The sequence below is a fragment of the Engystomops pustulosus genome, chromosome 10 (genome assembly GCF_040894005.1).
Source record: "Engystomops pustulosus chromosome 10, aEngPut4.maternal, whole genome shotgun sequence".
NCBI classification, from domain to species: domain Eukaryota; kingdom Metazoa; phylum Chordata; class Amphibia; order Anura; family Leptodactylidae; genus Engystomops; species Engystomops pustulosus.
In genome coordinates, this window is record NC_092420.1 from 59,486,613 (window position 1) to 59,499,525 (window position 12,913).

The window sequence follows — 12,913 nt, forward strand, 5'->3', positions numbered from 1 at the left end:
CATGGCCATCCAAATCAACCACCGGATTTTATACTAAAAAGGACCTTCACCCACGAAGTCCCCATACATTAGTTCCTGCTCTAAATACACTTGTACACAAGAGCCATTTAAGACCTTTGGAGGTTGTGAAACCGCAAATTGACAGCAGGAAGATGGGACGCCTCCTCCATTCCCCAAGAAGTTTGATTCTAGTTCCATATGTAGGAAGTGATTCCAGACTTGTAGGGGCTGTAATATTCATACAACCCAGAGACTATGGCAATCTTAATCCGTCCCTGTTGGGCCTCCACCAATTTGATATGGAGGACTTATATTTAGAATAGATCATCAATATTTTTAGCGCATACAACACCTTTAACAATGAATGCGATCCCTAAGGTAAGCCTAGAGGATCACTGGAGGTGGACACTAAATGGATAAAAAGTGCAAAAGAAGTGCTGATTCTTCTCTTGTATCCACTCGTTGTAAGATGGCAAATACCTACCAAACATCCCTTTGGTAGGAGATTCATAGACAAATGGGGATTTTTTTTTTTGTGAAGTGGGTTGTCTTGGCAAGTGCTCAGGTTCTCTCACCTGTCTCTATGTCCTTAGATAATTTTGCAGGTTCAGGCCTCTAACCTAAGAGCAAGTGCAGTCAGTGAAAATCGCTGTGTGTGCTGAACCCATGTTTATTATGCATTTGGCTGGTTTAAGCAGCGGTAAAAAATTTTAACATAGCTGCTTACACTTCCAGAAATTAAGAAAAACAGATTCAAACCAGCCAAAAGCTTGGTAAACATACCTTTAAAAATGCATACTTTTTAGTGCGTTTAAAAACACTCAAGAACGGACCAATAACGCACCATGGCACTGCACCCCTTAGGGTTCATGCACACAACAAAGTTTTATAGATAGCTCAGACCCCCCCCCCCCCCCAGAAAAAGAAGCCTAACCCTGATCTCCTCCTATATTAAGCCCATTTAATTTACTGATATGCCAACAACATTACTAACAATGGGGCACATTTACTAAGAGTGATGCACACTGCACGAAATACAGCGTACGGGTCATAAATCATTAATCTGGCGCTTCCCTGCACTGGCCCGACAGAGTTCACCAACTTTTTGTGATGCACCTTTAACATAGGGTGAGCGACAGATTTTGCATGATAAATATTGCGTAAGGTCCGACTGAGCATTGGAACTCCCCCTGATTTGTGTTGCATAATGCCTGGTGCAGCTGTGTCACAAAAGGGGGGTGAAGACACTTCTTAAATACCTGTGCAGGCAAGCACTGACTGACATAACACAGGCTGATGCTGCCTCACACACTAGGAATCGGTGAGTGGCACAGACATTAGTGCCGTCTAGTACCTTACAGATGACAATCTTCTCCATTAGGAAGAGGACTTCAATGCCACTTCTCCAAGCCATGGTGAATTCAACAGAGATAACCTGCCAGATGTCTTCAGCTCATCTCCACATTGTACCTGAAAAATACCATAGTCACTTGCAACAAAATGTCACCTGAATAGCAATACTGTGCTCGTAGATAGTATATATCCCAAACTACACACATTTACTTACACGTCCTGACGCCTTCCCCAAAAGTACATTGTCCGACCAGAATGCACTCTGCTGCGATCCACTAGGGTTGTGCGCCCGATATCCTGCATGTGTCGCTTTCCCGCTCAGGTACGCCAGAGTTCACCATCTTCCTCCCGGTATATGTAAGTGCATTGTCTTGCGACACAATTTGAAAGTTAAATCCTGCGCTCAGTCCGAATCAGTCGGAACGTCTGACGGTACACCTCTTGATTTCGGCCACAATCCGATTCTGATTGCGTGCAACACAATCCCAGGTTAAATACCTGTCAAAGCGGCGCAAATGCCAAAAACGTCGGAAAAGCCGACAAAAGCGCAGCCGTGGACCCTTAGTAAATAAGCCCCACAGTGTTTGGCCCTCCTAATGTATTGTGATATATAATATATATTTCTGCTGAATAAATGATCATAAAGTACACTCACTATATATACATATAGCTCCCTTCCATTTACAAAATTAATATGCAGCTCCCTAATGATTTATTGTCGCCGTAATAAATGAATATATTTACCACCACCTATTGAATCTTTATATACAGTCCCTCCATTTTAACAATATACAGTCCCCCAGTATAATGAAAATTTGGCCCTATTTTAATTATATACAGTACTCCAGAACAGCCCACACCCTCCATTTTTAATATATATGGTGCCCCATAACAGCCGTCCCCACAAATACTCCCCCTCTTCTTATTAAAGGGCACCTACCACCACAAATCTACCTATAAAGGTAGATTGGGTGGTAGGTGGATCAATGGGACGTGAGGATAGCCCTTTTAAGGGCTAATCCTCACGTCCCCGCACTTTTTTGATAACTTTTATTTGATATTTATTCAAATTTACTTATGCGGCTACTGGGGCGTGGAGTAGCCGCATATGAGATTACACGAGGCGGCTACTCCACGCCCCGGTAGCCACTTTACCACTCCTACTCACCCATCTTCGGCGCGCAGCTCCGCGTAGCTGTGCGCCCTCGTCCGGAGATCCTGCCGTCTGCGCATGCGCAGAAGAGCAGGCCCGCGCCTGCGCGGTCACTACTCCGAAACAGGCGCGGGCCTGCTCTTCTGCGCATGCGCAGACGGCAGGATCGCCGGACGAGGGCGCGCAGCTACGCGGAGCAGCGCGCCGAAGATGGGTGAGTAGGAGGGGTAAAGTGGCTACCGGGGTGTGGAGTACCCGCCTCGTGTAATCTCATATGCGGCTACTCCACGCCCCAGTAGCCGCATAAGTAAATTTGAATAAATATCAAATAAAAGTTATCAAAAAAGTGCAGGGACGTGAGGATTAGCCCTTAAAAGGGCTATCCTCACGTCCCATTGATCCACCTACCACCCGATCTACCTTTATAGGTAGATTTGTGGTGGTAGGTTCCCTTTAAAGGAAATCTACCACTGGGGTAGACAAGTTTTCAACCACATACACTTACTTGTGTGCCTGCTGTCCAGCAGTCTGGGACATATCTTGAATAGTGCTGAAACATTTTTATTTCTGCAAAAAAAAAACTTTTAAAGTATGCTAATTAGCACTATTTTTTTCAAAATAAAGATGTTTCAGCACTATTCAAGATATGACCCTGTCTCTTGGACAGCAGGCCCACAAGTAAGTGTTTGTGGTTGAAAACTTCTCTACCCACGTGATAGATTTCCTTTAAGATCTGGCCCCCATATGCAATCCTCAATGCAATGTTATACTAAACACATAAACCCCATCCACCTTCAATTTAGTCATACACAGTACTAATAGCAACCCCACCCACCATTTTAACTCTGGCCACCCTATTCAGGCCCCCTCCCCAGTTTAGACATATGCTGAGTCACATAATATTTCCTTAACTTAGTTAAGTATTTCAGATCCCCCTCTCTTCTTATATACACCCCCTAATAAATTATTATTAATAATGTGGTCAGTGCAAAAATAATAAAACTGCTACTTACCTTCTCCCACACTGCTGTCGTCCTCTCTTCTCCCAGCTAATTTGCCAGGTCACGTCAGAGATGCGGGGAGCATGTGATGACGTCTTCACTTGCTGCCTACGTCCCCCAGAGCAACAGAGCTGTGTCAGTGCTGTTTCTCTCTGTCAGCGCTGTGTCGCTCTAACACTTACATCAGTGTCTAAAGACACAAGTAATATTGTATTTGTAATAATACATGTAATATTTACATTTGTTCTTTTGTGAACCTCTCACTGCATTTACAAAACCATCAAATTAATGGTTCGCTATAAATAAATAATAATACGGACAGCTGCCTGAATTACCCACTTTACCAATGGCTCTTCTGCTGCCCCCCTTCAGGGCCCTGCATCTGCCACCTGAGGTGGATCGCAGGTACACCTGTGTCCTCCTGTGTGGCGCGGTGTCCCCGTTCGCCAGGCCCAGGTTCTTCTGATTGCTGCTGGCTAATCTGGCTCGCCCTTATAATCAGGCACCTCCCTTCACTCTCCGCCGGATCTTCAAGTCATTATCCCTAAATTGAAAGCCCTCCTGTGTTTCCAAGTGTTCCAGCATTTCCAGGATTGCTCTGTGTTCCTGGTTTTCCTGTATTCCCGTGGTGTTCCTGTATTCCCGTGGCGGTCCTGTATCCTAGAGGTTATCCTGAGGTCCTGCTGTCCTGCCGAGGTCCTGCCAAGGTCCTGCCGAGGTCCTGCTTCCCTACCTTGGCTGCCACCGCGGGCCTAGTCGCACCCGTGGAACGACCTGGTGGCACCACGCCACAGCAAGACCAAACCGCTTTACGGAGGGCTCTGGTGAAGACCAGGGGCCACTTAGACTCCGGTCCCGGGTTGCGGCTAGTACCATCATCCTCCGTGGTAGTCCAGAGGGTCCACGGATTCTTCCCATAGATACTTTTCCCTACACTTGTCCCCACAAATGTTTATAACATTATATTATATTGATTACAAATGTAACACTCCCTACACAAAACGGTGATAAACCTTATTGTATGTATGTATTGTATGGTATTGTATGTGTGCTTATGCGATGTGTATATGGTGTAAATGTGGTGTGTCAAAAAGAGAGAGGAAAATGCATCACTCACCGGATGTGGTGTGTATATACTGTATGTATGTATGGACTTTTTTGTTATTTCAATACAGTTGAATCAGATGACTATTAGGTCTCCACAGTTAATAACTCATAAGCCCCCATGGGGATACAACCCCTCATGAGGTATTTAGTAAAAAAAAAATGTAAATATAGTGCCATATACTAAGCTCCTGGTAAATGTTATCACAATAACATGCAAGTGCATATAAAACTCCAGAGGTACCATCTGGAGAGCTATAATGATGACCTTAGAAGCTCCCGCTTATCCAACAACATAGTGATCGGGGAACCTGGAGTGAACCTAGAGGCCACTGCACACACCTTGACACAATTTTCGCACTTACTTGCTTCATCAGTAGGTAATAGTTGGTAGGGGTAGTTGGTGTACTAGTAGTTGGAGTAGCAGGTGTAGTGTAGTAGGAGGTATTAAGTGTCCTGCTGGTAGGGATAGTAGGCAAACGTATGGTAAGGATAATATGTGTACCTGTGGGAAAGGTGTACTGGTGATAGCATAGCTCCCAACCTTCTTCAATTCGTCAAGGCAGTTCTGGTTTTTCGGCACTGTCTCCCCACACTGGGTGGTTGGTAGAATGCTCTGTGATTGGACCATGAGGAGGTGGGATCAGCTCCTGTTACTTCCACACTTATGATTTTGCCCTTAGCAGAGATGTGTGAAGGTAGGTCCTACCCTGGCTGGCCCTGCCCTCCTCCTCTGAGTCAACATCAGAGCCTGGGAAGAAGAGGTAGCAGGACTGCTGCGGGGGAACAATATAAAGATAAGTAATGTTTTTATACTTAACAACAGGGGAGAACAGGAGGCCACAATATGAAGGGATGGTGGACAGGAGGCCACAATATGAGAAGGATGGAGTTCTGGAGGCCACAATATGAGAAGGATGGAGTTCTGGAGGCCACAATATGAGCGGTGTGGAAGACAGAAGGCCACAATATTAGAAGGATGAAGGACAGGAGGCCACAATATAAAGAAAGAAAGATAGTTACAATAGGAGGGGAGATGGAGGACACAAGGCCACAATATGAGGGAGGTCAGAAGGTCACTATATGAGGGGAGATTAAGGACAGGATGCCACATTATGAGGGAGGACAAGAAGCCAGAATATGAGGGAGGTCAGGAGGCCACAATATGAGGGGGGTGGACAGGGGGTCACAGTATGTGGGGGATAGAGGAAAGGAGGCCCAAATATGAGAAGCATGGAGGACAGGAGGCCACAATATTAAGCGGATGGAGGACAGTGGGCCACAATATGAGGGAGAATGGAGGACAGGTGGCCACAAAATGAGGGGGATGGTGGATAGGGGAAACGGGCATCAAAATTATACTATGCTTGCAGGTGGGGAGATGGACAGGGAAGTGGGCATGGTTTAGAGAAAAGGAACTCTTTCTCTAGTCCAAATGTTGGGAGGCATAATAGTACTGGTAGAATGAGTGCGTAGGCGTTAGGAGGTACAGGTAGGTGTACAGGTACAATGAGTACAGGTGGCACAGGTAACTGTAAGAGTACTGATGGTAGGGTAGCAGGTCTACTGCTATTGCGTGTACTGGTGGCAGGAGTAGTAGGTGTATTGGTGGTAGTGTGGTAGGTGTACTGTTGATTTGGAGAGCAAGTGTACTGGTGGTAGGAATAGTTGTTTACTAATCCAAATCAGCAAAAGAAGTGAAAAAAACAGGCACTACCCTCCTTCTTCCTTTATGGGCTATGCAACTGCATCCCAATGTAGGCAGTCCGATACCTGTAAGGATTCTTGGCTGGTGGATCTCATGCGGTGCTCATGACCTAAAGGCAAGGACATACACATAATATGGGGCAGTACTTGCTATCAACAATCCTTAAATTTTATTAGCATAAAAGCAGACATGTAGGAACGCCGTTGTTCCAAAGGTCCCATGTATGGGAATTTCTCAAACCTTCTTCGAGAAAGTGCTATACATGCAAAACAGTCTGTTACCTTTGGAACAACGGCGTTCTTACATGTCTACTTTTAACACTAATAAAATTTAAGGATCGTAAGTGTACTTGTAGTAGGGGTAGCAGGTGTACTGTTAGGAGTCCTGGGGATAAGAATAGTAAGTGCATTGGTAGTAGGGGTAGAAGGTGTACTGTTAATTGTACTGGGGATAAGGGTATTAAGTGTACTGGTAGTGTGGGTCTTCTTGAGGTAGGTGTATTGGTAGTAGGTGAACTGGGGAGAGGTGTACTGGTGATAGGGGTAGTAGGTGAACTGGTGATAGCAGCATTGGAAGTACTGTTAGGTGTACTAGTGATAAGGGAAATAAGTGTACTCATAGTGCAGGTAGAAGGTTTATTGGTGGTAGAGTTAGTAGTGGGTGAATTAGTAGTAGGTGTACTGGTAGTCGGGGTAGTGGTTGTATTGGTGATAGGGGTAGTAGGTGTACTCGTAGTGGGGGTAATTAGTGTACTGGCTGTAGGGGTAGGAGTAGGTGTATTGATAGTAGGTGTACTGGGGAGAAGGGTAGTAAATATACTGGTAGTGAGGGTTGTAGATGTACTGGTGGTAGAAGTTTTAGTAGGTGTATTGCTAGTAGTTGTGGGTAGTGGTGGTAGTAGGTGTACTGGTGGTAGGGGTAGTGGTGGTGGTAGTAGGTGTACTGATAGTAGGGGTAGTGGTGGTAGGGGTAGTAGGTGTACTGGTGGTAGGGGTAGTAGAAGGTATACTGGTAGTAGGGGTAGTGGTGGTAGTAGGTGTACTGGTGGTAGGGGTAGTAGTAGGTATAAGGTATACTGGTAGTAGGAGTATTGGTGGTAGTAGGTGTACTGGTGGTAGGGGTCATAGTAGGTATAAGGTATACTGGTAGTAGGAGTATTGGTGATAGTAGGTGTACTGGTGGTAGGGGTAGTGGTGGTAGTATGTGTACTGTTAGGTGTACTGATAGTAGAGGTAGTAGGTGAACTGGTGTTAGCGGTAGTACCGGTAGTAGATATACTGGTAGTAGGGGTAATACCGGTAGTAGGTATACTGGTAGTAGGTGTACTGGTGGTAGGGGTAGTACCGCTAGTAGGTATACTGGTAGTAGGGGTAGTAGGTATACTGGTAGTAGGGGTAGTAGTAGGTATACTGGTAGTAGGGGTAGTAGGTATACTGGTAGTAGGGGTAGTAGTAGGTATACTGGTAGTAGGTGTACTGGTGGTAGGGGTAGTACCGGTAGTAGGTATATTGGTAGTAGGTATACTGGTAGTAGGTGTAGTAGTATGTATACTGGTAGTAGGGGTAGTAGGTATACTGGTAGTAGGGGTAGTAGGTATACTGGTAGTAGGGGTAGTAGTAGGTATACTGGTAGTAGGGGTAGTAGGTATACTGGTAGTAGTAGGTATACTGGTAGTAGGGGTAGTAGTAGGTATACTGGTAGTAGGTGTACTGGTGGTAGGGGTAGTACCGGTAGTAGGTATACTGGTAGTAGGTATACTGGTAGTAGGTATACTGGTAGTAGGGGTAGTAGGTATACTGGTAGTAGGGGTAGTAGTAGGTATACTGGTAGTAGGTATACTGGTAGTAGGGGTAGTAGTAGGTATACTGGTAGTAGGTATACTGGTAGTAGGGGTAGTAGTAGGTATACTGGTAGTAGGGGTAGTAGGTATACTGGTAGTAGGGATAGTAGTAGTAGGTACACTGGTAGTAGGGGTAGTAGGTGTAGTGGTCGTAGATTGTGTACTGGTGGTATATGTGTGTTGCTAGTGGGGTCATGCCTGTATACTGTAACCTTTAATAAATGTAACCCTGTACTTGTCTCACAGAGATGGAGGAGCCTATATACTTCCCACTATCCTGCCGGTGTCGGTGCACACGCCCGCAGCCATAGCTGTGATCCGGGCCGCTTCCCCTTTAAGCCGCTGGCGGCCCCGGCAGCTTTTTTTCTCCTCTCCTTTTCTCTTTCACATTCTCCACCTCTGAACCTCAATGATTGACAGGAGAACGAGAGACCAGGGGGAGGGGCGTGACCTCCGAGGCCACCAATACCGAACCACGCTGGGCGGAGCCTCGTCCTACCCGCCGCCAATGAGTACGCGGCCGGGGGCGGGCCCCGGGTGTCCATTCTGTGCTGTGTGTCAGCTCTAGAGGAGAGAGGGATAGACACGGGAGGAGGGAGGAGGAGAGCGAGCGCAGGCTGAGCCCCAAACAAAAGCAGGACACCGAGCGCCGAGGAAGAAGTTCCCTGCCCCGGTGCAGACCCCACCCTCCCAGAGAGCCGCCGCCGCCTGGAGCCTCGCTATTCCCGCGCTGCTGGACTTGTCCGGATCTGGACGGATTCCTGCGCCCTGGGATTTACAGGAGGGAGACACAACAAAGGCAGGAGAGAGGGAGAGAAGAACAATAAGAGTTCCCTGTGCTGCAGGGTGCACCGAGGGCTTTACCCTGGAGATGGATGATCAGCCCAGGCTAATGCACAGCCACCCAGGGGTGGGGATGCCGGGTCACCCCAGCCTGTCCCAGCACATGCAGGACGGCACCGGGGCCACCGAGGGGGAGGGGGGCAGGAAGCAGGACATCGGGGATATATTACAGCAAATTATGACCATCACTGACCAGAGTCTGGATGAAGCACAGGCCAGGTGAGCACAGAGCACCCCTGCATCAGCAGGGACCCCCATAACACATGCCCCCACAAACTATCACAAATGTCACATTTATCCATCAAAAACTTTTGCACAACATTCGGTGACACTTCCAAGTCCCCAAAAAGTGACAAAAGTGATGAGCAGAATGTCCCTCTCCTAAGTGTCTCATGCTGGAGACATTTCTGGGCTTGTGTCGCATCCCTGGGACTTATTTTTTCCCCATATATAAATTTCCTTAATTAATCCTAACCCCATATTCCTAGAAATAATGTGCACATGGTCTAATATCATGTAGGACATGGGTGTCATGGCTTGCAGAAGTGTAATGCTGGCACCATACCACCTACGGGCACATAGTTGGGTAATGACCTAGCCATAAACACTTCCATATGTCACTGGCCTGTAGTGTGGGGTTGTGTATATTGTGTGGTTACCTGCTGGAGGCTCTTTCCTGGATAGAAGGAAGAATTTACCCCAAATAAAGTCTATGGTGACCCTTGTGCAGCTGCATGTAGGATATATAGTGTGTCATAAAGCTTTAGTGTACCACAGAGGTACCACAGAGGTCAAGTTTGCTGCTGGGCCTGTTTGTTATTTGTCATTAATGTTCTGTAATTGGCTTGTGACACTATGTGAAGCTTATGGGGCGATCAGATCCTTTGCCAGGGGTATACACTGGCGCTGCAGCTTTGGTGGATATGGGATATAATGGCGGCTAAATGTACAATTTAAAAAATTGTACATTGAGCAATTTGCAATGGGGTATAGGTATTGTATACCACATTGTATAGGGAAGCGGGCACCTGTGTGATGGGTGAACCTGTATGTAATTGCCACGTATAACTGGCACAATACAGTGAAGAAGAATAACAATTCCATTGCTTCTGCTAGAGAAGGTGCAAATGCCACTATATGATAATATAGTAATTCATACACAAGCTCTATAGACGCGCAAGAACCAACACATAAGGGATGGCATTACATTGGCAACATGTTATGGTGGCATCCACATACCAGGGTCACGTCATATCACTTTCTAATCTTTATAGACGTTATAACTCTAAATACTTTGATATGAGCGATCACTTTTAGTTATAACATGACATTATTTCTACTGTCCTCATGACAGTCGCGGGGCCTAGCTCCGGTGCTGGCATTCATTTCAGTGGGCAGCGATCTGGCATGTTTATTTCTTCATACTGAACATCTTTCCCGTTTACTAGGAATATATCAATATTATAAATATTAGTCCAGGATTTACTCATACCATAATATTATCAGCCATGGAGTAGTGGGCATGAAACATGGTCCAGTCCTATGTTGTAGATATTGGGCTTAACCATATAGAATTAGTATTACTTACAAGATAGTGTAAATATTATCACCTTCACATTGATACATTGTAATGTGTGTGGTGCGGCTACAATGTGACGGATGAAATGGGTATAAATACATTTACTCCTCACAGAAAAGTTCATTGTATTATATTTTATCATATAATCAATTTTCTCACAATTGATGTGTGTTGTGATCAAGGAATGGGATTTTGGCTCAAGTTTTGGAGAAATTTAGCAACTTTTTATGATCACAGGTCTATTGCAACAGGCAAAACCTAAGCTGCGGCCTATGATGCTACAAGGTATTCCAGCCGAGCGGCTGCTCTTTCATTTTTCATCCCTGTGACCGCTAGTTGTGGACTATGTTGTCACTGACTTCATTCCTTCACTCCCTCCTATTTGTTATGTCTGAGCCGAGGTCGGGGTGACCCTAACGTCAGAGCTGGGTGTTATTACTCTGGATACAATGCAGATTTTATTGGCTGTAGATTTTCTTATGGCAATGTCGCTGGCTGTCATTGACACATGGGCAGCTTTGTGTTAATCTTTCCGGTGATTGGGGGTTTTGTTTATGGTAAATTAAACATTGCAGATTTTAGCATTTATTTTATAAACTATAACCTATATTTGTCATTTGGGCTTCATAGATATAACCATTCATAAATCAAGTCAAAATATGAATCCAATAATAATTTAATAGAAGCATAATTTTAAGAACTGGGAATAGGATACATGTTATATAGTGATAACTCTATATTATAACATATTTTCTGTATATCATGAATTCGGTATATACTATACATTGCTAGTACTAGATTCAGTTCATTGTGTTTGTTTAGAGACCTGTGAATGTACACCAGGGTATAAATCATGTCCTAATAGGGTCTACTTTACCATATATGACATATTGGAGCACATGTAATAACCTGCTATGGTGGGGAATGTCGCAATTCATTCTATTAACCTTTTTATATGTTGGTCCTTTTCGGGATGCACATAATATGTCATACTAAGACAAAAGTCTGGGTACGATGGCAAATAGCTGTCATGCGATATACTTACTACCTTTTGTTAGAGAGAAAAAAAAAGCACTGCATTGTCCTATGAAACAGATAGAAAAATAAATGTATTTGTTTATATGAGCTGAGTGATAGTATGGAAATCCATCCTGTGATACAAGAGATTGCGAGCTTTATGGCCCACCATGATTTTTGTAGTGAGATGTTTACTTGGGGTTTTATTCATTTTTAAAGCGGATCAAAGCCTGCTATAATTTTCCAAATTTCTGATTTGCAATGAAATGGGACTGCTACGTACTAAAATATATACAGTGTTTAAGTGTTGTATGTAACTATATATACAGTATATCATGATGCATCACATATATTATGACGGCGCAGATGTGATATTATATTATCATCATATTAAAAGGGGCGTCTTTTCTCCCAGTTTCAGTCCATGTTATGGGTTGGCACTATAGACATATACATGACAACGTCAATAGGATCCTCTGTGAGATATAGGAACTGTACACGTGTTTCTTTTGATGTTAGGGAGGAGAACTGATCTATTTGCATAGTACTTTATGGCGACAGGTTTTGTGTGTGTGCCAATTCTTTTAAGTGTGAGGATTTTTTATGGTGAATAGGGGACATAATGGCTTTGTAGCTAAAGCAGATGGGGTGGTATACTGAAGCCGTGTGCTATTGTCATGTGATGCATCGTATTTACCTCTACACGTTGTAAGGGAAATAGCTGGTAGTAAAGTAAGTGACCAGGTAAAGCGGCTTTAAAGTCCCAAATGCAAGTGCAGATGGAGAATGTGTTTTCCAGTGGGATTACCCCAAAAATGTGTGAACTGAGACTCGCAGCCATGCAAAATACCATGGCTGTCTCCAGGTAGTCAAAAATATGCATAACGGACCGCATCTCCCTTATTTCCATAAATGTCATAGGTATGTGTCCTGCTATGGTCGCACTGATGAAAATAACTACTACTATTTGGCTCATCACCTTGATAGTACATTAATACACTGCATTGTACCAAACTGGGTTCACTTGTGATGGGGATGTAAGTGCAGTTTATAAATTTTATCAGGGGGAAAAAACAACATTTATTGAACAGATGAAACCAAGTTTTACCTGTAAAATTAAAAACTGCACTAACAACCTGAATGTACTATTGCACAAAGTAGTTTGAAGTGTAACTTGTTACTTATCTTTAAGGTAACCTTAAAATGTTGGCCTCCCATTGAAATCATAAGGCCACCTTTTATATTGCACTGATAGTTGTGGCATTACGCATATATTGGCAACATTGCAGATTTTTGGCAGTAATTTGTCTGAATA

At 44.4% G+C, this 12,913-nt stretch overlaps 1 protein-coding gene across 6 annotated transcripts in view; it reads left to right on the forward strand.

The window, feature by feature from the left end:
- Positions 1-8,689: 8,689 nt before the first annotated feature.
- The window catches only part of LOC140104578 (pre-B-cell leukemia transcription factor 1), an 89,896-nt gene continuing 85,672 nt past the window's right edge, over positions 8,690-12,913 (forward strand). For 3 of the 6 annotated variants that reach the window (XM_072128165.1, XM_072128167.1, XM_072128169.1), the window contains exon 1: positions 8,690-9,221. In XM_072128165.1, coding sequence (XP_071984266.1) covers positions 9,031-9,221 — 191 coding nt within the window. In that variant the 5' untranslated portion in view covers positions 8,690-9,030. The remainder of the gene's footprint in view (positions 9,222-12,913) is intronic. The other 3 variants (XM_072128166.1, XM_072128170.1, XM_072128168.1) reach the window with 2 other exon arrangements.